The sequence below is a fragment of the Tympanuchus pallidicinctus genome, unplaced genomic scaffold, assembly GCF_026119805.1.
Source record: "Tympanuchus pallidicinctus isolate F22 unplaced genomic scaffold, pur_lepc_1.0 scaffold3, whole genome shotgun sequence".
Classification (NCBI taxonomy): Eukaryota; Metazoa; Chordata; class Aves; order Galliformes; family Phasianidae; genus Tympanuchus; species Tympanuchus pallidicinctus.
Window position 1 is genome coordinate 12,540,531 of NW_026294747.1, and position 26,590 is coordinate 12,567,120.

The window sequence follows — 26,590 nt, forward strand, 5'->3', positions numbered from 1 at the left end:
AGGGAACCATCCTCCTGGTGATGCTTCTGAAGCTCAGAAGTGTGGTAGGGGAAAGGGAAGCAACCTCCTGAAGTATTCCCAAAGGCCTTCAGGCCTCTCCAGGAAGGAGATTGGGATGCTCCTGGTGGAGAAACACTCTGATAATGGGAACCCAAAGCACTGTATGGGCTCATGTTGCTCACACAAGGCATCATTCCCTTTCCAACCTGAGTGGAAGGCTCTGACTTGTGCTGCGCTGAAAGATTTGCACTGTTGAGCAAATGAGAGCACATACAGCCCTGGTATGGCCAGAATTATGTCCCACAGTTGTCGACTGATTTATTCTTTTGTCTAATTGTGTTCACAAAGAAAAAAAAAAAAAAAAAAGCAGCTTGCTAATGAATGGAAAAAGAATCCACAAGGCCAGCAAAAAAAAAAAAAAAAAAAGAAAAAAGAAAAGAAAAGAAAAAAAGAAAAAAAAGAGCCTTCTTTAGTTTACAAAATAGCAAAATAGCACAGTCTTTGGGGATTTTCATAAGAACTACAGAAATGGTCCAAATCGGCAATGAAATCAGATTCCCAGTGGCTGCAGGACTCTTTTGGCTCTTTCTACATGTGTATTAAATTGCAAAAAGCAATTATTTGTAATTTGTTTTTATAAAAATGCGGGTGTGCTTATTCTGCCTGGCGAATTGTTTTGTGAAATGGAAAAAGACCATTGTTCATTATTTTGGTAAAGTCTTTGTTACTTAGCATATTAAACTGCAAATCACACTTTATCTGAAATAGGGCTGGTTCTAATTGACTTTTTAATGGCAGAGCCCCAAAGCTCCATCTAATACTGAGACCCTGTCTGGTGCCCTGCAAGCAAAACAAGAGCTCCAGACTCAGATGAGGGAAAAGAAGTGGATCCTCCTTGGCTCACAGCTGGGGCTCCGACAGCCAGCAGGGTGCGACGGCTCGAAATCACGAAGGAAGTCTGTGGAAGAGACTGGAATCAGATTTGGTCATCCTTTGGCCTCCAGTGCTGCTGCTTAACCACAGGGCAGCTTCTCCTCTCTGGATAAATCAAACCAAAAGAGAACATTTCTGAATGCTGGAGTCTGACATCAACACATATGCAGATGGGGTAGAGACTGTGTCAATTGTGAACGAGTTTTGGAAAAATGCTGTGGCCTGACTTCAGGAGTCACACCAAGAATAACATGACCACATAGGCAGAGAACACACGGCTCTTTGCACTCATCCCATCACATCAGCTCTGGCAGTGTCCTGCTGGGACAGGATGGTGCCTGCTTTAAATGACACCTTGCTGAGGTCGCTCCTCATCTTGTCACGTGTGGCTGCAATGATCACAGCCTCCTCTACCTACCCAGACGTCTCCAGGACCTCCAGATGGCTCTGCCCCTTCGGGCAAGGGATGCTTGTCCCCAGACTTGCTGCTGGACAGCATCTGAAGTTCTGGCTTCCAAGATGCACATACTGTGTGTCTTAGAAATATCACAGAACCATCACAAAACCATGACAGTTGGAAAGATCAATAAGTCCATCCAGTCCAACCATCAACCCATGCCTTTGACCGCTACAGAGCGTGCCCCCAACTACCACATCCACCCTTTTCTGGAACACATCCAGGGACGGTGACCCCACCACCTCCCAGGGCAGCCTGTTCTTAATGCATCACCACTTTTTCTGACAACAGATTTTTCCTAATATCCAACCTGAACCTCCCCTGGTTCAACCTAAGGCCATCACCTCTCATCCTATTGTTGTGACCCACGAGAAGAGGACAATCCTTGCCACAGCCTCCTTTTGGGTCACTGTAGAGAGCAAAATACGTAGGAAGCCCAAATGTTTATATCCAAAGAATATGCAAGATGTGACAAAAAAATGGATGCACACACAGACAAAGAAAGCCTCTCGGTCAGCTTTCAATGTGCAATGTGTCATTCAGCCCATATCATACAGCCACCTCCTGGAATCACAGCGATGTCTGGAATGCAGAAGCTGTTTATCATCTAAATAACATTTAAGCCGTTATAATTTATATGAGAATCGTAAATGATTTGGGCTGTATGAAGCCTCTTGTTGTGGTTTGTTGCAGGAATGCTGCAGATTTCCTCTGCAAACATTACATTCTGCAAACAATGGGAGCCTGAGATGCTTTCAGCTGGTCTCGAGCCTCCTGCATCTACCAAAATGTTTTCCTGTGTCAGAATCAGACAATCGCCCGGTTTATAACTTTCAGACGTTTGAGAGACCACTGTAACACAATGTAACTGCAGTCCCTCTGCTGGTTGGCTGTCCAGCTAAGCTGTACTCGGCACAAAACAAAACGTGGATGTGTATTTAATGTTCCTGCTAATGTAGGTTTCTTTGTAAGGCAATCAGAGAGCTGCAAGGCACACGTCAGTAAGGCCTCACCCATTCCACCCTGGTCCCCTACACAGAGGTCTGTGTGATGCTCCCAGACAAACCCCACCTGCTTGCAGGCAGGGAAGATATGCATACCCTGCCCCGTTCCCAGGTTGGTTTCTCCTTGGGATGTAAAGAGAAGGGAATGGCTGCCCCATGTGCCAGCTGTGCAGCTTTGGAACGACTTCATGTGGCATGTGGTCACTGCCCATACAGGGATGAGGTGGAATGGAGGAGGAGGGATAGCCATAGCAAAGCGGGGACGAATTTATCAGCAGCTCAGAGGCAGTGACATTGACTGAGGTGGCCCGACAACAGCACATCACTGTATCAGCACTTCTACATGCTCACAGTCCTGGTTTTACTTACAAGAGGGAGGGTTTCCCTGCTACTTTTTGGTTCAAACCACAGGAAGGCTTTGGAGAACCTTTGCTGCTCCCTGCGCACCTGCCCTCAGAATGAATTTGCTGCAGACAAAAAGAAATGAGCCCTAATTTCCAGGGGCTTTAAAGCACTCTTTCAAAAGCGCTCTTTCAAAACCCATTGCTTACAGCATTCTTCAGAAGTTGTACTGTGTCAGTGCAAAATGCTATCATGTGAAACTATGTGTATGTACTTTGCTGTGTGAGGCACGTGCTTATTGATAAATAATCAGCGCTTGTTTATGCTCTCTCCAGAACAAACACCATTACTTCTGTGACACAATCCTCTCTTTGGCTTGAAACAAACTGTGGGACTCCCCGCAGAACATGCTATTGCATGACATGCCTGAGAGAACTGTACTGCTCATGCTGGTAAAGCTGCTCACTGGAGAGCAGGAGGATATCTGCCAGCATCAGGATGAAAATGTCTTTAATTCATGAGATCAAGCTTCACTGAGAGCCCATTATGAGTGCATCCTCTTGCACCCAGCCCTCCTGGCCCTGCTCACCTAAAGCTCACTCTCTTATTCTCACAGAATTAAAGAATCATCATCAGAGAACTGCTTGTGTTGGAAGGGGCCCTTAAAGGCCATCTGGTCCAACTCCCCAGCAGTGAGCAGGGACACCTGCACTAGATCAGGTGCTCAGAGCCCCATCCAGCCTGACCCTGAACGTCTCCAGGGAAAAAGCGTCCACCCCTCTGGGCAACCACTGCCAGTGCCTCACTGCCCTCATCGTAAAAAAACATCGTACTTAGATCTCCTCTAAACTTCCCCTCTGTTAGTTCGAAATCATTTCCCCTTCCCCTGCAGCAGCAGGACACCCGGTGCATCACAGCGGGGTACGAGGCGGTACGTCCCGCAGCCCGGCACCGCCCGGCCCGGCCGACATTAGAGGGCACCATCGCCCCGCACATCGGGGCCAGCCCCGGGCACGGGTTGCGAGCATCTTCAAGAAAGGAGTTTTGTTATTGTTGCGTTTTTAAACCTTGATTTTGCACCCTCGAGGCGTGGCTGGCATCCACCTTCATTTTTTTTTATTACAGTTCTGAATGTACCCAGGCTGCAATAACTCGAAAGGTCGTGGGCTGGTGGTACAGCTTGGAGTTCAGAACTCCAAAGTACCGTGCAAAACTGCCACTGGTACAAATGCAAAGCTGCAAACTGCCTGTGATCACGCACACCTTTGCAACTCTTTGTCCTACTTGCTCTCTCACTTGGTTTGCTGCACGAGGACTTCTCGTGGCACCAGCTCTTGATAAGGTTGCATGGGCCATTGATCTGGGTGCTGCCAACACCCCTCCCGCCGTGGGGTTCCAAAAGATCTCCATTGGAACACCTCCCTGCTGATGGACACACATCCATCCAGATGAGTATCTTAAAAAGGCACTCCCTACCCCACTCCAAGACAAGGGCTGCTCAAACAGGAGGGCAGCATAATGGTGAGATGAGCTCATGTGCAGATGACCATGGAATCATAAAGTGGATTGGGTTGGAAGGGACCCTCAAGACCATCTGGTTCCAACCCCCTGCTATAGGCAGAGACACTTCCCTCTAGACCAGGTTGCTCCAAGCCCCATCCAGCCTGGCCTTGAGTTCTGTCAGGGAAGCATTTATGCGGGCTTAAAAGTTAGGAGAGGAAAATGCTGCGGTTTCCATGTAGTTCTGCTCAGCGAGGCTGCAGCTTATTAATTCCATGCAGCCGAGAAGTGCTATTTTTAAAGGCTGCCCTCAGCTTGTTTTGAACTCTGCGAGCATCCCGCTTTGTTTTGCGGCAGGGCAACCAAACTACGGAGCCAGAACCGACCCCGAGTCCTCCTCCCGCGCCTGTGGATGCTGAGCAACGTCTCCTCAGGGGAAAAAAAAGAACAGGAAAAAAAGAGAGAGAGAGAAAGAAAGGATAAAAACTGACTGTGAGGACGCCCCAAACGTGCACACCTCTAGAGGAAAGGCGAGAGGGAGGGGCCCAGAGCAGCCCCGAGAGGAGAGGAAAGGAGGAGACGGGAGGGAGCAGCGGCCGCGGGCAGACAAAGGCGCGGGGACGCGGCGGGAGGGGAGCTCCGTGCCGCCCCCCCGGGGCCGGGCCAGCGCCGGGGCCGCCCCCCGGGCCGCGGCGGGGCCGAGCCGGGCCAATGCGGCCGGCGGCGGCGCGGCGCTGCCCGGCGCAGCCAATGGAGGGCGCGGGCAGGAGGGCTGCCGCTGGGGGCCGGGGGCCGGCGGGGGGGGACCCGCCAATCGCGGCGGGCCGGCGGCGGGGAAATACTATTATGCTAATGGTTGTTTTGCTCGCCCTCGCGGGGAGCGGGGTTTAAAAGCCGGGAGCCGGGGGAAGGGGCTCAGAGGCGGAGGCAGGGCCGGAGCGCGCTTGGCACAGGACTGGACGAGACGGGACGGGCGGCGAGGGGAGCGGCGGGGGCGGGCGGCCACGCACCCACCCACCCCGCGGCGATGTCCGACGTGCACCTTTCGGGTGCGGCGGCGGCTCCGGAGCGCTTGGCGGCCCTGCGAGCGCTGCCCGTGCCCGGCCGCAGCGCGGTCTGCAGGAGCTTATTCGGGCCGGTGGACCACGAGGAGCTGGGCCGGGAGCTGCGGAGCCGCCTGCGGGAGATGGGCGAGGACGACCAGCGTCGCTGGGACTACAACTTCCACACCGACACGCCGCTGCCCGGGCCCGGCCGCCTGCGCTGGGAGGAGGTGGAGGGCGGCACCGTGCCCGCATTCTACCGGGAGACGCTGCAGGTGGGCCGGCACCGCGTTCCCCTACGCCGTGCCCCCCCGGCCCCGCCGTCCATCGCCAATATCGCCGCCGCCAAAGCTCCGGGGGGGCCGGGGGCGCGTCTGAGCCGGGAGAACCGCGCCGCGCCCCGCCGACGTGCGCTACGGCCCCGACGGAGCGGCCCCACGACCCGTATCACAGGTGCGTGCGTAGGGAGGCTGGGCGATGGGGGAAGGGGTGGCGGCACCGCGGGGCTCTCTCTGCGGCTGCTGACGGCCCCCTCCCTCCTTCCCTCTCCTCCAGATTTCTTCGCCAGGAGGAAAAGGCCGGCCGAGCCCAAAGCGGCGGCCGAGCGCCCCGCGGGCTGTCCGCAGCCCCCCGCCGCCGTGCCGGCTGAGCACACCCCCCGCAAGCGGCTCCGCTGAGCCAGGTGAGGAGCTCCGGGGAAGCCAAAGGGAGGGGGAGGAGCGGACGCAGCCTTAACCACGTCTCTCTCCCCTCGCTTCTAACTCCCCTCCTCCTCTTTATCCCTTCAGCATTTTGCACTACGGCACCCACGGGAGAGGCGCGCAGCCCGCAGGCGCCGTGCCCCGGAGTTGCGGGCAGCCGGGACCCCCCCGCACCGCGCCCGGCCCGGGACCCGCAGCGCCGCCGGAGCGGGGACGGAGCCGCAGCCGCAGCGCCCGCCCGCCGGGAGCGGCTGCGCACGGAGCAGTGTTAACGTACGAGTGTGCAATGTGTGACGTTGTGTACAGAAATGTATTATGCCTAATGTGAGTACACTGGCCAGAAGTGTAAAGCTTTAAAGGAGGGGAGGAAAAAAAAAAAGTCATTTATATGGAAATGTTTAATCTCTGCTGATCTCTCAGTTAAAAAAAAAAAAAAAAAAAAGCCTAAGAAAAAAAGGAGAAAGAAGAAAGAAGCAAGTGTATATTTGTACAAAACTTTTTTTTTTTTTAAGAGTTATACTAACTTATATTTTCTATTTATGTCAGAAACGTGGATAACTGGTTGACATCCAATAGTCGTCTTTTTTTTCTTTGTTTGGTTTCGTTAAGCCAAAAGGCACTATATTTGCTTTTGTTATTTACAAAATGTAAATTTATTTTTATAGTCGAATTTTGTTTGGGGTTTTTTTTTGTTTGTTTGTTTTTTGTTTTTTTTTTTTTGGCCTTCACATGATGTAGTAATGAACCCAGCAGTTTATACCCTTTACTTGAAGACAAGTTCCTATAGTTCCTGAGCCTGTCTGTTCCGCTGCCAGTGCCAGTAATGCCACAACCTCCAATAATAAAAACGTCCCAGGACCCCCTGCAATGCTGTGTGCTGTGCTGGTAGCTGTGGGATTTGGGGGGGAGGGGGTGGTTGCATCTTCTAGTGCCTCATGCACTGTGACCAAGCTGTTGGGAGAACAGCGTGGCTGCAAAGCGGGGTGGGGGTGTAGAGGCTGTTAGTTGGAAGGGGAAAAGGACTTTTTCCCTCACAAACAAGTGAGAGTGGTGCTGGCCATGACGACACGAGGCGGGGAACACACTTGTCTGAGAACACTGAGTTTTGCCTTTCTGCACCTCGATTCCCTCTTCCCGCAGAGCCGTGGCCCAGGCTGGGCCTTGGGGGAGCCCCACATTAAGGAGGGAGCGAGGGCAGGCTGTGCTCTCGGGGGACCCTTCCGCGTGCACGCCTCTTTCCCCATCACTTTGGGCAAAAGCCCTTCCCCACCTCTCCTATCCGAGTCCAGCACCGATTCCAACCCCACCCCCACTCCATCCCCCAACCACTCCAAGCCAGAATAGGCAAGAAAAAAGCAGCCCCCAGCCAACATGAATGGGGTGGGGGCACGCACCCGGGCTGGGGCAGCCCCGGTCGCAGCTGAGTCGGCTCCGGGCCGCGGCGCCCCGATGCCGCGGGCGGAGCCGGGGGGCCGAAGCCGGGTTGTTCCCGCCCCGGCTGTCCCCGCAGCGCTCGCCGCTGCCCCCCCACGTCACGGCCGCGGAACGCTCCCGGCTGTAAAAGTAACATTGATTACCTCCAGCTCCTTGATCGCTTAATCAGAACGGGATTATTTTACGCGCCCGCGTCAGCGGCCGTCGCCTAAACACGATTCCGCCCCCCCTCTCTCCCCCCCCTTTGAAAAAGAAAAATAGCTTTTTCCCTTTCCTTCTGAAAGCCAACAATGCCCGGAGTGAGGCAGCTGGATCCTCCAGGATTTATGGGCTTTTCTCTGGCTTTCATGCAAGCAGGTGCCTTTGGGACGTCCATTGTCCCAGCCCCCCGCTCATAATAGGACTTTCCGCACCAAGAAATCCCCGTGCCCGGCTCCCAAATCCCTGGGCTGTGGAGGTGGGCTCGGAGCATGGCGGGGGCTCCAGCTGCCGGGCACGGGGAAGGTGTGCGGCCGCCCTGCAGCCCGCTCCACCCAGCCCGCCTTCGGCACAAAGCACACTGCCCCTATTCTTCAAGCCTTTGTAGCCATATGGCAAATCCATGTAGACACAGCCAACATCCATTTATTCAGGCACATAATGTCCCGCAACAGGGAACAATTGGAACTTTGTTTGCTTCTATTATTGATGCGAATGGGCGACAGAGAGAGAGAGAAAGAGAAGGGAAAAAATCATTTAACTATAAGAGATATCCAGCTAATTATGAACCATATGTGCCTATAGTTTCAAAGCGATCCAATGAAGTTCATTTTAAATCTAGACTACTTTATTAGTACCGAAGACAGATGTCTCAGCAGTGCACGCATCAGAGGAAACCATGTAAAGAAGTTCCCGAAATATTTAACCGGGACTCATTCATTGTCAGAGAGCCTTTAAAGTGTCCTTTATCATCAGAATGATAAAGGAGGAGAGGGAGACTGCTGCTTGTTACTGCTGCCCCGCTCACCCCTTAGCAGGAATCCCAAATCCCATTTTGGATTTCAGGATAGGAACGGCTTTTGGAAACGATGCACAGTACTTGGCATCTATAGGAGCTCGCTCCCCACTTCTTACAGCTGCGTTATGGCAGACACTACGGTGAAAGTCAGCTCTGTCCCAGCTGAAAGCAGGACACCAACCCCAGGCTGAGGCCAGCGTTGCAATGGAGTTTCCCCAAGACAGAGCTCTAACTCTGCAAGATTCTGGGCACTCACATCCCACAAGCATCTCTTGATGCACACCCGTGTGGGATGCCCAAAGGAAAACTCAGCAGCAGAAAGGTTTTCAGGATTTTTCCCCCCCCCCCGGAAATGCAATTATCAGCAAACAACTTTGGCCAAAAGCTTTGCGCTATCTTTGCAAGCACGGCAACATCCACCAGTAATTAAGGCACTTCAGCATGATGAATGCAGCATATGGTTGGCGCTAGGAATCATTCTCCTGCCTGGCCACAACTTTTCTTTTTGGCCAAAACTTGTTCTATTATCACTTGGAAGAAACAAAAAAGCAGCTTGCCACTTCTTGAGCAAATATTTGTCCCTAATGAGCGGGAGGTGTAGGTAACAGGATGAGGAAAGCAGTCTGATGTTAAGAGAGATTTCCTATGTTTTGGTATGAAAATAAAATTGAACACCCAATTCACTCACAGAGAACTGGACTTGCTGGGTAGATCCTGGCAAAGGGAGTGCAATGGGGAGGAATTACAGATTATGTAATAATCCCCCCCATAAACACCCTCCCTTGCTGCCCCCGCCCCATCTTCAAACAGAAATAATAGCAGTCAGCATTTATACATCAATCCATTCATGCTTGGAAGGCACCACGATACCACCAGGAGCTGCACCACACCAACCCCACGGGGAAACCCACGACGCTGTTGGGCAGGGTTTGAACAGTGCACGGTTAATAGGACCCAGCACCGTCCATTGAACAGAGAGAAAAAGCAAAACTGAGCAACTGCTCATTAGGCGAGTGCCGTTCACCCTGTGCACTCAGTGCAATCATTTAATTAAAAGATTTTATCATCATGTGCAGACACAAGGGGGCAGAGCCAAGGGTTTCCCTCTCCCTCACCATCCCCACTTCCCTTCCTGGCTGCGGCCTTGCTGTCCCACCCCATCCTCCTGCAGCACCAAACACCACAGCCAGAGACCAGCCATGCTCCACCATGTTGGAGCAATTCTTGGTGTCACCTAGAAAAGAAACCCAACAATGGTTTTGCAGGCTAGGAAATCACAAAGGGAGATCTGATGAGGTTTCTCACCTTGCCCCATCATTTTTCCCCCACCTCCATCCAGGTAAGGGATTGGGACAGTCTCCCCCCATCCTGCACGTACTGTACTAAAATGCCAGATTCTGGCCCCCAGCACCGGATCCCAACGTTCCAGGTGACAGCTCTGAGGTTCAGCTCTCTCTGGTTTGAGGAAACACAATGGTTCTCCACTCTTAATGCCGATTTTAGGCCAAACCCATCTCTCTGTCCTGCACACTCAACATCACATGTGCTCCCAGAAGGAACATCTATGTTTGGTGCAAAGACTGAATGCTTGCAACCAGGCTTCTCTGCCTGGCATTCCACACCTGTTGTAAAACCTCAGCTGTGTCCACAGTCTGGCCATCTTAAAACACATTCAGTTTGCTTAACAGAACTCAGAGAGCACATTGTCTAAGATCTATTAATGAGCACAGAGAAAATAGAAAATGTATATTTGGAGTGTGATCTGTATTCATTGTTCTATGAGAGACAGAGGAAGGACAGCAGAGGGCACAAAGAAGAGCACAGCCTGCCCCAGTCACTATACTGCCCCAAAGCACAGCCATACACTTGCTTTGCTATGGGCTGGGGAGACACACAATCCATCTGCACACATGGAGCTTGCCGTGACCCTATGGAATATAAAGGGAGAGAAAGAGGTTGACCATTTTTGGAGGAGGATGCCTTCATTTCTCGATGCGACTGTAGATTATTTCGGCTTCAGAAGACAAGAATGTCCCTTTAACATCTGACCTGGCCTTTATTTAAGAGCAGCGCTTCACGGTTCAGGAAAGACAGACAATTTTCTAATTCCCAGCTCTGCTGGAGGCTGAGGCAGCAGCTTCCAGACAGGACACCTGCTAACACTGGAGAAATGGCATTATTATGTCTACAAGTTTACAAATGTGAGGATCAAAAAGCCTTTGCTTCTATTGCTACTGCACGGGCCAAGGATGAGGACTTCTTCAGAATGGAATTTTAGAGGTTTTCTCCCCCCCCTACAAGAAACGGTTCCTTTTTGCTTTCAGTGGATCGGTTTCCACATGAAGAAGTCAATAGGCAAAGGGTTCCCTAAGTTGCACTGGTGTGTAGCAGAAAGGGGATTAGACCTGGGGCCTTTTCACTGGCAAGCCTTTAAGCAAATAAATGTTCTTGAATTCTTAGAGAAACAAATCTAACTTGAGCAGAAAGGCAGAAAGATGGGGCCTGCCCCTCCCCAACCTCAACTGAAAAACTAGAAAATAAAATAATAAGGAGAGAATAATTGCTGAAACTCTAAGATATACCAGGATTAATTCTTCATCTACCCTGATTTGCTTTTATTTTTTCACACATTCATGAGTTGTCACATGCTAAAATCCAGCATAGTGCAATTGTTCACTTCCAAAGATCAGTTTGGTCCCTTGCAGGCACAGAAACAAGAAAATAAACACATACATACAATTTCAGCTCCTACCTGGTAGGCAAAGGCAGTGCTGAGCTCCTCACCCCAAGCCCAAAGCTGATGTTCCAAGCCTGAAGTTCCCCTCTTAAAGGTCAAGAAATCTCTCTCTCTCTATATATATACGATGATATATATATTAGGCATTTCTTTAAGCACTAGGAAAAAAGTCACAATAGACATCATTCAAAACTCAGAGGCGCAGAATGCATGCAGACAACCAATCTAGCAGCTACCCCTTATCACAAGCAGCCCCAGGTGCCCACAACTCCCAGCACACACCACACCTGGTTACAGATAACCAGAGGTAATTTAGGCCTAGCTGCTGGCTAACTTGCTCCAAAGTCAGCAACTAAAGCAGTCTGCTTTATGGAAAGAAGCCATAGGAAAAAAAAAATGAAATATGGTTAGTGATTGAACACAGCTTGGTGGGCATGGGGTTGATGGTTGGACTAGATGATCTGGATGTTCTTTTCCTACTTAAATGATTCTGGGATTGAGAACCAACTGATTGGTAGTGATTCCAGTGACTTTGCCACTTGTGTGCAGGCTGGAGATTAAGAAATTGGACCATGAGGATGGTTCAGTGATGGGCTGAGGGTCTTTTCCATCCCAACCAATGGGATAGAAAGATCGTAGAATCATTCAGATTGGAAAAGACCACTAAGAACATCCAGTCCAACCGTGCCCACCAACCACATCCCTTGGTATCCTATCTCCATGGCTTCCTGAACACCTGCAGGGACGATGACTCCACCACCTCCCTGGGCAGCCTGTTCCAATGCCTCACGCTCTTTCCGAGAAGAGATTTTCCCTAATATCCCACGTGAACCTGGCACAGTTTGAGGCTGATACCTTTCATCGTATCATTGGTTACCTGGAAGAAAAGACTGACCCACACCTCACTACAACCTTTTAGGTAGCAGTCATTTTCCCTTTGTTCCAAGAAGATGGATTTTCCTGCCTGAATTCAAGCAAATTTCATCCCAAATCTCTCAGAGAGAAGGCGGCTTTTCCTTTTTTTCCTTTTTTTTTTTTTTTTTTTTTTCCTGGGAGGAGGGCGGGGAAGGAGCAGGGCCGGAGGGAGGCGGCCGCGCTCGGGCCGGGTTTAATCTGATCACTTCCCTGTCAACCTAATCCCTGCCCGACTCACATCGGACTTTTCGAAACGTGCCTGGAAACCAAAAAGCAAACCTCATTTGAATGAAGCACACACTCCGCGGCCCCCATCTGCAAAGGGCCGCAATTAAATGCAAAAAAAAAAAAAAAAAAAAAAAAGGGGGGGGGGGGGGGGGGAAGAGAGAGAGAGAAAATTAGCATTTTCCGCGGCCATCTGGCATGAGGAGCAGGCGAGGGGGAACAAAAGGAGATTTAGGCAAAGGGGAGAGGCGAGTGTGCCATGGCATTGACCTGCAAATGAGCCTTTGTGAGCGAATTAAAGCTTCCCGGACCCCCCGGGACACCCCAAAACAGGCACCATTACGAACCATCCGGACAAAAACCCACTCATCAAAATTGTCTGACGCTTGGTGGTGGTGGGGAGGGGGGGAGAGCGTTTAAACCTGCCCCTTCCTTGCCTCCCTCGCCGTAATGGGTCCTTAATAGCGGCGGGGGGGCGGCCGTAGCGGGGGCGGGCGGCCCCGGCCTGGTTTCCAGATGCTGTTTCTTTAAGTTGCAGAGGGGACAGGGTCGTTTGAAGGTATCGCTCTGATACTGAGCGCTCGTCTCTTCTGGGTATGGGTGCTACGGCTCAAAGCTAAAGGGAAAGCGTTCAGCCTTAGAACTTTGCGACTCCCCTCAATTTCCCCATGACTCTTCCCTGGGGAAGGTTGGGCGAATCGGAGTGAAGGCCAAGGAACAGATACGGAAGGGGGTTGGGGGGGAGGGCGAGGGTGCGCGTCATCCTGCCCCAATCACCTCTCCGCGGAGCAAACGAGCACTGAAGCCGGGGGCGGTCGGAGGACAGGCTTTTCAGTAAGACGTGGTTCTGTGTGGGGGCAGCCCCATCGAACCCCCCCTGCATGAGCCCGAGGGGACCCCTCCAGGCCGTGCACGTCTGTACGCGCATCTTTGTGGGTGCTTAAGTGCATGCACGCGCGCACGGCGTAAATGCATGCGCTGATTTGCGCCCATCCGCGGGCATGTGCGCAGCTCCGGGCTTCCGTTTGAACGTGCGTTTGCGCGACTTTATGCGCGCATGTAGTGCACACACGCGTATGTTTGGTTCCGCCAGCCTCCCTCCCCGTTGCGGCACGACCAGAGCGCAGTCCCCCGGCCTCGCCAGTGCGTTTGCTGCCGGCTCCGAGGCTCTGCCGCCCGCGGGCGGCCCTTTGACGGCGCGCAGCCGGGCAGAAGGCCGAATGACAGCCGGCTCGTGGCTCCCTGCCCGCCGCGAGGGGCGGGGGCACGGCTCTGCCCCCCCAGGGTCGGCCCGCAACCCCCGTGGGTATGGGGTGGTTGAAACTTGGCAGAGCCCCCGCCCCTCCTCCCCCAGGCTCAGCGCCCGAGGAGAGGGAGGGGGGGGGGGATCGGTGCGAGGTGCTCATTTAAACCCGAGGTGAATAAATTACGACCGGGCGAAAGCGGGGACAATGTCTGGGAGCGAGTGTTTGCCGGAGAGTTGCTATTGCGGGCTTTGAAATCAATTGATACATAATTAGATTCCTCAAGAGAGGACAAACAAGGGCTGCATTCACCCCTCCCGCTCCCACCCGCATCCCAAAGAGCCGTGGCGCGCGCAGGACGCAGCCCGCCTGCATTCTCCAGCACCAAAACCATATTCTGGCTCCGGGTGCTCATTTAACAAACAGCTCCTTGAACCTTGCTTCTGTTTTCAGTTTATTTCGCCCATGTTCCTTTGTGCTCAGTTCATTAAAACATGTCGCTTTTGAGATCTATTTTTACATTTCAAGAATCCGGCATTGTACTTCTGCGGTGGCAGATGGCCCCACACACCCAAGCAAGGCTCTGTACTACTTTAGCCTCCCTCGTTCCTGGGTCCTTTCTATGCTGCACTCTTCGCCACGGGCAGCACAGTGCCCAGCCCTTGCTGTGGCTGTGCCTTGGGTTGAGTGCGTGCTCCTCCTGTAGCTGATGCTGAGACTGTGCCTTGTGCTGAGGTTCTGCGGTTTGCTGTGATCCTTCAATGGAAGGCCAAGTCTTGAGGGAGAGAAGAGCGAAGGGCATGGCCAGGGAGTGCAAAGGAATGCCTGAGAATGGAGAACCTAGGTTTGTGGAAAGCACTATGGAGTGAGGGAAGCATCAGAAAAGGCACTGCAGTGGTTATTGGACTTGGCCCTTGGCCAAGGGGGGCACCAAGCTCTGTGTCTGACTTGTTTAGCAAGAAAACTTCAAACCTTGTTATGGTAGCTGGATCTGGGAGCCATGGGCATAAGGCATGTCAAGTGTGAATAGGATTAAAAACAACGTAGCAGAGTGAAGAAAGAGCTCCCAGGTACTACAGACTGTGCCCTAGGTAGGGTGCTGTGTGTTCTGAAGGCATTCCCAAGGCAAAGATGAGTTCCTGCATCTTGTTGTCTAGTGGGGTCTTTAGGAGGGGGTTAACCAGAATCATTATAGAGTCATAGAATGGCTTGGGTTGGAAAGGACCCCAAGGATCATCAAATTCCAGCCCCCTGCCACAGGTGGGTCTCCAACCTCCAGGTCTGGTATTAGACCAGATTGCTCAGGGCCCCAACCATCCAGATGTTTGGGAGTATGAGTGGAGGTTACACTGTGTCCTCTGCAGTAAAGAGAAACAAAGCCTGGGAAGTTATCCAAACAAAGAGGTTTGGTTGGATGATACCCAGCGTAGAAGTGCTCAAACATATGCAAGCACATCTGATTGTGGTGGTGCAGAGATATATTATACATTTATGTATATATCCTTGTGAGTGTGCTTTCCATATCTGACTTTGTGTAGTTCACAGCTTTACCTGAGTTAGGTAACATGGGAGGAACTGGCTGGGAAGGGGCATGCTCTCCTTGATGCCCACTCCTGCATCCTGGCCACTACCAGTCCCTGCTGTCAGTACTGTCCATTTTGTGTCTTGAGTGAGCCCCAGCTGCTGGCAGACTCTGAAGAAGGAGAACATGAATTGGAATTAGCCACATCTGTATTCATTTCATACAAGAATAAAGCAACAAATCTCACCCTGTGCCATTGTCCCACCTGTTCCACCCATCCCAAACGCCTCCAAACCTGACTGCTGCAATTATAACAGAAATGAGTGTTTTAATTGGCCACGGATTACTTACATGGCATGTTTAAACCTCTAGTGATAACAAAGAGAACACAATGAATAACCTTGATGGTTTTTCTTTGATGAGCAAAGAAAACACCTGAAGTGATTTTAAAATGAATATAATGCTTTTTTTTTTTTTTTTTTTTTTTTTTTTTTTCTTTTCCCCACCACAAAAGCCAGGAAGTGGTAGTAAAATTAAAGCATTTAGATTTTGGTTTTAGCCAGATTTTAAATACCACGAGTGTCGTGTTAGATGGGTTTAGTAGGAGTTGATGTACATGTAATTTGGCCAAAGCGAGGTGGCAGAGTTATTCCAGGAGCAAAATTTACTATTGCACACAATCAAATGCACTATTTTTAAGATAAGGATTTAGTAAAAGAAGGAGATAATGAAAAATACAGAACACCAAGTTGGCAAGAGGGGAAAAGAAAGGGATGGGAGGAATGTTTAAACTAAGGAGAAGGAGCTGAAATTCTGAGAAAAGCCAATGAGCTGGTTTGTAAATTCCATATAGGGAAATAGAGAAAGTTTAAAACAATACCACCCCACCCCCACTGTGGTGAGGGTGGGGGTCAGGGAGTACAGCTGGGGACCATTATTCACTGCTGCCCTGCTTTGATTGCTGCCATGACACATCAGTGAGAGTTCTGAATCTTCCAAGGGCACAGGCTGCGAGCTGAAGTCAATCACATGGCTTTAGCCTATGCCAGGGAAGGTTCATGTTGGCTATTAAGAAAAATCTCTTCTCAGAAAGACTGGTGATCCACTGGCACAGGCTGCCCAGGCAGCTGGTGGAATCATTGTACTTGGAGATGTTCAAGAACTGTGGAGATGTGGCACTGAGGGATGTGGTTGGTGGGCATGGTGGGAGTGGGCTGGGGTTAGAGTTGGTGATCTTAGTGGTATTTTCCAACCTTAATGATTCTGTGATTCTAGGATTAATCCTATAATATTTGCCACCAGAAGAGCACCAAGCCTAGCTGAACTCCTCCCGAATTCAGGTACAAGACTTTCATTACTTTAGCAGCAGTTGAGTAGGGAACCATGCACATACTCAATCTTGGTGAATACTCATGACAACGATGACAACAGAAAACACCTTTTTATTTTATCTGTGACCAGCAAATGTCTGTTCCTTGGAACAGGCTGCCCAGAGACGTGGTGGATGCCCCATCCCTGGAGACGTTCAAGATCAGACAGGATGGGGCTCTGAGCACCCATGTAGTGTAGGTATCCCTGTTCATTGCAGGGAATTGTACCAGATGGCCTTTAAGGGAACCTTCCAACACAAACCATTCTATGATTCTGTGGTTCTCTTCCAGAGGATGCACAAGGCAGATGAAGAGAAAACAGCTGTTTACAACCATGCATTCAGCAGCTTTCCATCCTGACCTTTCAGGTGGGATAAGGCTGGAATTGCCACCATTACCCTTGAAGTAAGTGCAGAGGATCAGGAAACTGCCATCTGAATAGTCCCAATGTCTGCTGTTCCCTCATATACTTGGTAAAAGGTAACAGATTTCATAAGTGGGACCCAGCCTTCTAGATAAGCTCATTACAGACAGTTCATGTCTTCATGGACCACAGGACTGGATGCTTTTAAGTTCTGTATACAGACAGGTCTTACAAACATACAAAACAAGCACAGAATCAAGACATTATAACCAATGGCTTATGCTCCAGTTAGGTTTCTTTTCTACTCAACTATGTGCTGCTGTTTGCTTCAGTGGCAGTGGATGGAGAACAACAGCCTGACCCCTCCTGGCAATGGCTGCTTTCCTGCAGTGAGATTTTTGTGGGCTGAGCCTGATTCATTCACCAGATCTGCTGATTTCCCGATCTCTCCTCGGCTGCTGGGCTTTGCACTGTATTAAATGTTCTCTTTCACAGAGCCCTGACTTACACAGGCTTTGCTGGCACAAGGAAACCACTGCCCAAAAATTCAGATGGAAAGCACTTTCCAGGAATCATCTCTTCAAGTGCTGTTCTGCTGGAACGAGGCTGCCCCGTGCTCTGCTACAAAACGCGCCTGACGTAAGCCATCCAAATCTACGCCGCACTGCAGGGCTGTCTGGGGTTTATCTCACAGTGCACGTGATTTACAAACTGCCTTCCGTTCCTGGAATCGTGAGACACACTTCATCCTTTCCTGGAATACCTGCACGGGTAGGCTTATCCGATGCCTTTAAATACATACCTTCGTTTTGGATGCCAGGCAGCTCACACAGAGCAATCCCATCCCTTGTGCTGTTGTTGTGTTTAGGTGGATAGGTTACTCTGTTGTGACGCCACAACCAGAGCAACGTGTTAATTTTGGGAGTCATGTGCGTGTGTAAACTCTATTTCCAAGGCAGGACATGCTTTGCAGGCCAGCAGTGGGAGCAGGCACGCAGCGGGCAGGGGGAGGACAGCAGTTGTGTGTACATATAAATACACAGAAATCTCATTAAAACAACGTGAGGGCTTCCACGATTCAGAACAGATTTTATCTCTTGTGTGTAGCACAGATTACAGTTTTGGCTGCATGCTTCCCAAAGCAATTGCAGACACATTGTGCATTCTGCTCGCTTGCCTCCTGCTTGGAGTGCTCAGCCCTATGGCAGCAACCCACATTTCTCCCTCCACTGCTACGAGGCCTGGTTGATGCGAGTGTCCTACCTTGGCTGTGCATCCACATCAGCTGCTGGTTTTTTTGGGCATGTTGCATTCAGGGCCTGTTGACACTGTGACAAGTTGGTTGTGAGCTCTGCAGAGGGCTTCCTGGACTTTCTTTTGTGCGCTTTGTTGTTTGTGGGTCGTTGCCTTACCCAGGTTGCATCTCATCTGGTGGACACCCACTTAATGGATCCAGATATGTTCAGCCAGGGCTACGTGGGTGTCAGATTTTAGATGAGCATCCATGGTGATGGAATAGCATGACAATTAACTATGTTAATGACCACAAGCCCCATTCAAGCTCCCTTGATATGAAGGGAGCTGCACCATCCCACCAGCTGGAAGCAGTGCCAGTGGTGTTTCGGTGCAGTTTTACAGTGTAGAGATGCTGTTGGCTGCAAATGTTGACTGCAGTAAAACACGCACAAATTGTTCAGTACAAATGTTGCTGGGTTTAAAAGTTTCCTTGAGAAGTAATGCAAGTTTTCAAATCCAGAAAGAATATTGCTGGGACTTGCTGAAGTGCTCAGTATAAACTGTAACACGTGAGCCATTAAAGTGAAGATATTTGGCATTGGCTGCTATGCATATGGGCCTTTCAAAACCATTCTGTTTGGCAGCTCCTGCGATCCCTGAATGATGCATGACTTCATTTTACACGTTCCTGTGAGATGCTTCTGGGCAGTTGGCATGTTTAAAAAAACTTGTCACTTGCGAGCTGGAGCAGAAACCTGACGGAGAAACACAGGTATGGTTTAAGAGAAGTGTCTGCAATCTGCTTGTTTGCGTGGTTCCTTTTCCAAATCTGAGCTTTGTGTTGGGTTGTTTGCCTAGCTACGTTTCGCTGCCAGGCTCTCAAGGAGGACTTGTAGCTGCACCACTGAAGCAGGGTATGCAAAGAGAATGTCAGAGTTGTTCGAGGCCAGGGACACTTTCTGTGCTGATAAGCGACTCCTGTGAGTGGCCAACTGATCCATCTCCCTCTCTGACAGTGCCTTTGTCTGAGGGGACTGTTGAGTGAGGCTTTAAGGCTAAGCAGAGGATAAAAACATACAATTGACCATGTCCAATGACTGCCTCAATCATGTGACATTTCCTCCATCTACATAAAGGCATAATTGACACTTTGGACCTTGCAGATGTTTTGCAATTCATTTGGTTCCCACAAAGATATCAGAAAGTTAGTCTCGTGAACTGGCAATGCTGTGCTTTCCTCTGAACATGTTCTTCTAGCTAAAACGTATTTAGATGCAAATCGCACCATGTCTCATGGCCCCACTTGTTTTGTTTTGCTTTTTCCTTCCCATTGCCTCTAAACAGACTGTGCCATCGTTTTTTTCTTCTTAAAGTATAAAAATATTCAGACATTTCTGAAAAAACAAGCACACTTGACTTCTTTGCGCGTGATCTGATTCACACGTGAATGTCAGTATATCCTTTTCCCTTCTACTCATGGCCTTCTGCTTTGTGCTTCCTAATTTAATTTGTCTTTCTGGCTGCTCAGTGATCCTTCCCAAAGAGAAATCTCTGCTGAGAAGCTATTTGCTGTGCTTTCAGCAGGAACAGATGCTGTGAATGACTGGTTGGCTTAATTTGGCTCTTGGAGGTCTGGACAAAGGCATAGTGCTGCAATCCAGCATGGACCTTGTGCCATGCAGGGAGATCTTGGTACAAATCTAGCAAAGTCATTGCTTCTTCATGTCAGTGAGCTAAGCTTCGTCCTCTGTGCTATAACCTTCCTCTCCATAAAATGGGGAAGAAGCTATCCAGGGTACATGTTACTTCTTCCCTCAGAGATCTTCAGCTTCTGTAACCTCATGGCCAAAGGAGTTGTCTACTTATTGAAGAGGACTTGCTCCAAACTCATGTACTTCTCAGCACTCCACAGGGCTGGCTGATTGGTCCACGCCACTGATATATTTCCTATAAATAGGAGAATACTGTGCTTTGTTGAGACCCCTCACACTTAGCCTTATAACTCCTCTCCTACTTGCTCTCACTTGGCTGGAAGCGGTAAGAATCATGCCAGCCTGGCCAGTGCTCATTAAAATGAAGAAGAAAGCAGGGCCTTCCTTGCAGTACAATGTATGATTCTGCTGCAGTGTGGCATGGAGGCACATCAATTGTTTTCGAACAAGCTTTGAAGATACTGAGGTAAAGAATCAGAAGGAGGTACAGAATAGAAGGAATGACTGAAAGCTAAAACTTCTCTTGATTCGTTCATGTATTTCTCTCACAGACCAGGCTTATTGCAGTCTAGGTTATAGCAAGATCATTTCCTACACCAGAAGAATTTACAATTTGCTGATGAAAAACCAAATAAGAATCAAAGATACTGGTGAACAAGTTCATGCCCTGAAAGAATAGTTGTCCATTTTAATAGTGGAGGAATTAAGGCTGTAATAACCTCAGGGCAAGGAATGGATTGTTGTGTTACTACACCAAGACTGAACAATGCTCAAGATAATGCTTAAATAAAGTTGCTTACCTCAGGAGAAAGGAACTGGGTGAGGTCTGTGGCCTGAGCAGAGCTCCAGCCAGATGTCTGGTGAGCTCTTCTGCTCTTAAAGCCCATGAAATGCAGGAGCAGCAGAAAGTCTTGAGTCAAACAGACCAGTTCCCTGCCTTTGCAAGCAATCACAAATGAACCAGGTGACAACGTGACATTCACACCAGGGTGATATTGCAGAATTCCTCTTCTCTGGTGTTTAGAAACCTTCACAAATGTACTCATGGATGATATATGTACCTGTCCTGTGGTAGCATTGTTCTTAGGGTGAAACAGCACTTATTCCCATATATACTCATGGAGAGAGCAACCTTAATCTTTTGCTTTGCTAGATTGGACAGAGAAACCCCTGATATGGAAGAATATACCACTCCTGTAAGGGAACACTTAGCAAGCAGACTGAGGGCAAAACGTGCTGCCAATCAAACCTTAGCTTAATTAGCATATTTTAAAACATTCTTAAAAACAGAATATTTTTAAACGAGTCTTCTGGCTCGGCATTACTGCTCACAGTGATCTGCCACCAACTCTAAGGTCTACCAAGCAAGGTATTGAGGGTGGTTTTGATTTGAGAGAACCATACACCTCATTTCTTCTTATCCTAATAGTGGATCTGAAATATTTTAGGCAAATCTTTTTTAAAATTGCCTCTTGGTCAAATATATACATATATATGTGTACGTATATATATATACATAAATAGTGTAAGTGTTCAGAAGTATCATCCATAGAATGTTATAAATGAGCAAAAATAATGAATCAGATTTGACACTACAACAAATGTATCACAATATTCAGATAGATGTCATAGAATCATGGGATCATTAAGGTTGGAAAAGACCTCCAAGACCATCAAGTCCAACCATCCCCACCATGCCCACTAAACCAAGTTCCTCAGTGCCAAAGCTACACATTTCTTGAATGTATGTATGCTGCTGTTATTTAATGCATGAATACAGAATCTCTCGTAACTGTTATTGGTAGTTTTATAATACCTGACCTTCACCTGAGAGACAGGATGCAGTATCTTATAAAAGTTATCTATACCTTGACTTATGGAAGCAGTTGAGCTCGAAGTTCAGCACATTTGTGCTTAAAGGCCACCAGTATTTTCTTAATTTTAGGTTTTAATGCTTCGTAAAACTTCATGCTTGATGTGGTAGGTTTCTAAACATATTTTCAACTCCTCTGAATGAAGGTTCTATGCCATGCAGATATAGAATGAATGTTGTGGGTCTATGTTGTGTTACAGAATGAATGTTGTGGCAATCTATGTCAATTACAACTATTTGAGGACACTAACACCACTGGTAGGACTGTTCTGTGTCGGGGTAAAGGATTCTGTGGGCATATGCGTAGTGTTGGTGGTGAAGACATTCATCTACTACTTCTGCTTGCTGATGAAACCATCCGAGTTACGGTTCTACAACAGAATTTCAGAGTATGATGCACAGTCCCTGTGCTTGGGTTATAGCCCAGACTTTGGCTATACTTTGATAAGAGATAATCAGTGCTCAAAAAACATCACTTTGGAACAACCCACCCCATAGAAAACCAATAGAAAAGCAAAGCCAACGTTTTCTTTTCAAATTGTTTCTAGCAAGGAAAAATCGTGAGACTTGTAACAAGCAGACCTACTTCCTCCAGAAATTGCCTGTCTTTTTTTGTCCAGCTTAAAGGATGCAAGCACCTAAAAAAAAAAAAAGAAGCAGGCAAATAAATAAAGTCACCTCAGTGCTTCATGGATATCCTGGCTTTTGCAAAGACTTGTCCAACCACAACCTGAATAATTCAAAGCATTGTTGTCAGGCAGCAGCACAGCCCTCCTAAATAGGCACTTGCCTTATCACTCTACAGCAGATGCTTCAGCCAACCATTGGATATTGAAAACATAAATAATGAAACAAAATTTGGAGACAATGGTTTTGGGGCTGGGGACAAAATACTCATGGATATTGTCAGTCTCTGAGTAACCAAGCAGCAAAAGCTCAAGTGACAACAATAGGAAGGAGAAGAATGGGGACAAGTGAGGAGGCCTGAATCTCAATAAGGCGCGGAGCTGCACATGCTGCTGTTACCCTAGAAACTAACCTCTCCCCTGAAGAGGTTTGCCGGGGCATTGTTTGGGGGACACAAGATGTGTCATACACCAGATGGTCGTGTGCTGTATAACTCAGTTATCTGAGAGGACAGAGTAAAGGAATGCGCGCTGCAGAGCTCGTTGCAGGGCTGAGCAGGGCACCATCTGTTCTTTCAGATCCAAGCCACTTTGCTTTTGCTTTTTTTTTTTTTTCTTCCTTCCAAGGAAGGAGGGGAAAACAAAATTAAAATGATTCACCATTCAGAAGGAAAAGAAAAAAAAAAAAAAAACAACAAAAAACTTACTACAGTTGCCATCTCTCGCTTTAATTTAGCTAATTTTGTCCCCGGGTTTTATGTCAGGTGAATTGCTTCTTTTATGCTTGGGAGAGCAGCCATTATTTCTCTCTCAGGAGTCTATCATTTATAAATAAAACCCCTTTGAAACCTCGTTGGTCATTCACCATCTGAAAACCCCCAAACCCTCCCGACCATATGTTGCCGAACGTCCCCTCTCTCCTCCCTGACGGCGCGAGCGGTGTTTGTGCAGTGTGGGGGAAAGAAGCCGTCCTTTCCAGGAATTGTTCTCCGTCTCAGCACGGAGAGGGAAGGGGGGAAGGAGGAAAACAAAAAGCCAGAGTGAAAATCGCAGTCTGCATGACGGGTGCAGGAAGGAAATATTAATCACGGCCCACACAGCACCAAGGAGCGGTGACTCAGGCGTCTGCGAGGTGAGGCAGAGGTGTGGGCATGACAAAACAGCACGTGAGCGTGCTGCCAGTGTCACCAGAGTCAGCAGAAAAGCTTGGTGCCTCCGGTTGAGTGGGATCAGGCCTTGCATGCACTTGCATCAGCTTTTGCCTGATGATTCCTACAAGAGCACCTCCTTCTGCCCGGCAAACCCATATCCAGATGGAACTGAAGGAGAGGAAATGTTTGGATTAATTGAGAGGGAAATCTCTAGGGAAATCAAGTAAAAAGCATGGACTCGAAGCAAAAATTTGCATGCAGAATAAGAGCCAAAGATTGTGTGGATTGAGTGGATTGGGTTGGAAGGGACCTCAAAGATTGTCTAGTTCTAATGCCTGCCATGGGCTGGGTTGCCAACTGCAAGACCAGATCAGGCTGCCCAGGGCCCCATCCAACCTAGCCTTGAACACCTCCAGGAATGGTGCATCCACAGCTTCTCTGGACAGCCCGTGCCAGTGCCTCATCACATAAGGAGTAAAATCTGAACCACGTTTTATATTTAGGCTCCTCCGTATAGGCAGCTCAGTTAATAGCCTGATTGGGCAATCATCAGGTCTAACAAATTATTAGGCAGTGGTGAAACAGCAGTTGTAGACGATAGCATCTCACAAACTGCATGTAATCGTACTGTTTCCTACATGCTTCTGGTGCTTGCAGCACAGGTAGTTCTTGTAACATCTATATCTAATGTATTAATCTTTATGTATTAATACTCAATATAAGGACATAACACACAGCAGGACTAAAAGAGAACTTACTCTTTGACTTTCTTTACTCTTTTTCTACTCCTTTTTTTTTTTTTTTTTCCCTTATTCCTTTCTTTTCTTTCTTATTCTTTTTCCCTTTGCTTTCTTTTTCTTTTTCTTTTTTTTTTTTTTTTTTTTTTTTCCTACAAGATTGACAGTGTTTCTCTCTTCATAAATAAAAATTCACAGGAAGGAGATGATGTCTCCCCAAGCAATCCCCTACCTAAATGAAATAAAAATAGTTAGTTATTAAAATACTTAGTTATCAAAAGAATAACATCAATAATAATATTTCCTTCATTGCAATTTAGAAAAATGACCAAAATCTGTCCAGTGACTGTGCTCACCTGTGAGACAGTCTGGGGCCCAGCTTTGCCCTCTTTGAGGACAAACCAAGCAACCAATGTGCACCAGCAGCCATTAGAGCACAGGCTGGCAGGGCAATGTGCTTCAGCACAGCTCTCTGGACGGATTGTGTGAAACACACAGGCACTGCATGCTCGGAGCACTGCACACAGACTTGGTAAATTATGGCAAGAAAATCTGTAAAGCTTCTTCTGTTCCCCTCTCCAGGGATTTGCCTCTCTCTGATCCAAGAAAGCTCACTGGCGACCGCCTATCCCACTTTCTGCACCTGGCTGAGTGATTTACCAGAAACTTGACAGGGTCGTGGAAGCTTTCTTTCCTTTGTTCCACGGGTGTCTGCCATGGAGAGCCAAGTCTGGATTAGCTGAGTCTAAATCCCTGGGCAGTTCGCCAGAGCAATGCTAGCTCTGAAGAAAACGGAGCTCCGAGATGATTTTGAGACTGGCTTTATGCATCGGTTCTTCTTAGGTGCAAATCCATGGGCAGGGAGCATAATGCTTCACGTCAGGCTAGTAAGCTGTTCCCTGTAGGCAGCAGTTGCCAGCCAATGTGGGAGTTATGTGAACTTTCTGCCTGGCTCGGACAATGCAGCTTCTCTGGGGCCAGCCCTTCCCTGGCAGTGCTCCCTCGCCAGCCGTGTAGGCATCTTTTCATTGGACAACATGCTGCATTACAATAATGTGCATGGACACGTTGAACAATGCTTCCATTCGGCACCTGCATTTTCTTTGTTGTGGCGCCAACCATTTTGTCATATTGGCTTTTGGGTCTCTGTCATTAGGAGCGATGCGAGGATTCTTGTGCTGCCCTGGGAAAGCACTGCTTGGTTTTCCAGCATCTTTCTGTTGCTGCTCCATAGGCAAGGTGCACGAAGCTCTGCAGCAGCTGGTGGCTCCTGAGAAAAAGTCTTCTGCAAGTCCTTTTTCAGCCTCAGGAACTACAGTTGCCCTTGTGCCCTGAAGCTGAGGCTACTATCTGGTCAAAATCTCTGGCTTAGGGCTGGGGGGATTTTTCAGTCTGGTTCTTGTGTAAACAACGTGAATGCAGTCAGTATTTGTTTTGGCTCCCCTGTATGGCTTTTGAACACATCAGCCTAGTTCAACTGAACTTCAAGGAAGGGTAGAGGGCACCAGAACAGCTTGCTCAGAGAGATGGCCGGAAGCCCTGTCCATGGAGACACTCAAGGTCAGGCTAGATGGGGTTCTGAGCGCTTGATCTAGTGTAGGTGTCCCTGTTCATCGCAGGGGAGTTGGACCATATGGCCTTTAAATGTCCTTTCCAACTCAAAAGATTCTAGATCTTGTTTAGTGAAAATTTGCATTGAGGTGGTAGAGAGAGAGGCCCTACCACCATGCAGTCTGAATGTTCCTACCATGGAAAAGCATGAATTCACATCTCATCAGACACCAGGTGGGTGACGCAGGAAAAGAACCTGCAAAACACTGTAGCACAGAAGGAAGTTTCAGCTGGAATTTGCACTTAGACATCAAAGTCATCCCTCACACAAGTCATGAAAAACCCACTATTTGTAGAAATATTTGGATCATGGAATCCTTTGAGTTGGAAGGGACCTCGGAAGGTCATCTCAGCGACTTCTTGTTCTCGCACCTAATCCTAGCTGGGACTCAGTTAAATATTGCTGAGTGATTGGGTATCAGCTGTTCTCCTTCTATTAATTTTGAACTTACTTTCCTCCACGTTCCTTCATCTTAGCTGCTGCTGGTCAGGGAGCCCGAGAGACAAACTTTTCTACAAGCCATTTAAAAAGAAATTTCAGGGCATCTAAAAAGAATTTGCTTTTGTGCGAGAACATTTCATTGTGTGAGTTCACATGTGGTAGGTAAGGAAAACTTTCATCACTAAAGTAGAAAGAAATACCTCCAATATTATCATGGCTTGTGAGAGACTCATGAGAGTTATATAAGCCAACGGTCTGAAAACAGAAAAGGGAACAAAACTGGCAATTCAAATGTCTCTGTGACCACAGGGAAAGCAATGCTACAGCTACATCTGACTCCAGCTTCCACTAAGCCTATGGGAAGCCTTCTTTAATAGATTTTGAACTTGCAAAGGCTTATATTGGCCCGCGTGG

The 26,590-nt window shown here is 48.6% G+C and overlaps 1 protein-coding gene and 1 long non-coding RNA gene across 4 annotated transcripts; one reads left to right on the forward strand and one right to left on the reverse strand.

The window, feature by feature from the left end:
* The first annotated feature begins 5,078 nt into the window (after nucleotides 1–5,078).
* CDKN1C (cyclin dependent kinase inhibitor 1C) lies at nucleotides 5,079–6,848 on the forward strand. 2 transcript variants are annotated; one of them, XM_052694582.1, is made up of 3 exons: nucleotides 5,084–5,732; nucleotides 5,835–5,961; nucleotides 6,068–6,848. In XM_052694582.1, exons 1-2 carry the CDS (start codon nucleotides 5,264–5,266, stop codon nucleotides 5,954–5,956), a joined length of 591 nt encoding a protein of 196 aa, XP_052550542.1. In that variant the 5' UTR covers nucleotides 5,084–5,263; the 3' UTR covers nucleotides 5,957–5,961; nucleotides 6,068–6,848. The 2 variants fall into 2 exon arrangements, with proteins under 2 accessions (XP_052550543.1, XP_052550542.1); XM_052694583.1 differs by having other exon boundaries at nucleotides 5,079–5,732; nucleotides 5,835–6,848.
* Nucleotides 6,849–13,973: 7,125 nt separating this feature from the next.
* On the reverse strand, nucleotides 13,974–24,080 carry LOC128086231 (uncharacterized). Of its 2 annotated transcripts, XR_008209297.1 has the most exons (3): nucleotides 20,537–24,080; nucleotides 15,084–15,225; nucleotides 13,974–14,357 (listed from the first exon to the last, which is right to left on the reverse strand). It is a non-coding gene; the product is annotated as an uncharacterized LOC128086231 (long non-coding RNA). The 2 variants fall into 2 exon arrangements; XR_008209296.1 differs by having other exon boundaries at nucleotides 15,084–24,080.
* Nucleotides 24,081–26,590: the final 2,510 nt, after the last annotated feature.

Bases quoted from the DNA above. Each gene is read 5' to 3' on its own strand.
- CDKN1C (XM_052694583.1), top strand. From the start codon at position 5,264: ATGTCCGACGTGCACCTTTCGGGTGCGGCGGCGGCTCCGGAGCGCTTG. The intron at 5,733-5,834 runs GTGCGTGCGTAG...CCTCTCCTCCAG, and splicing joins CCCCACGACCCGTATCACAG to ATTTCTTCGCCAGGAGGAAA.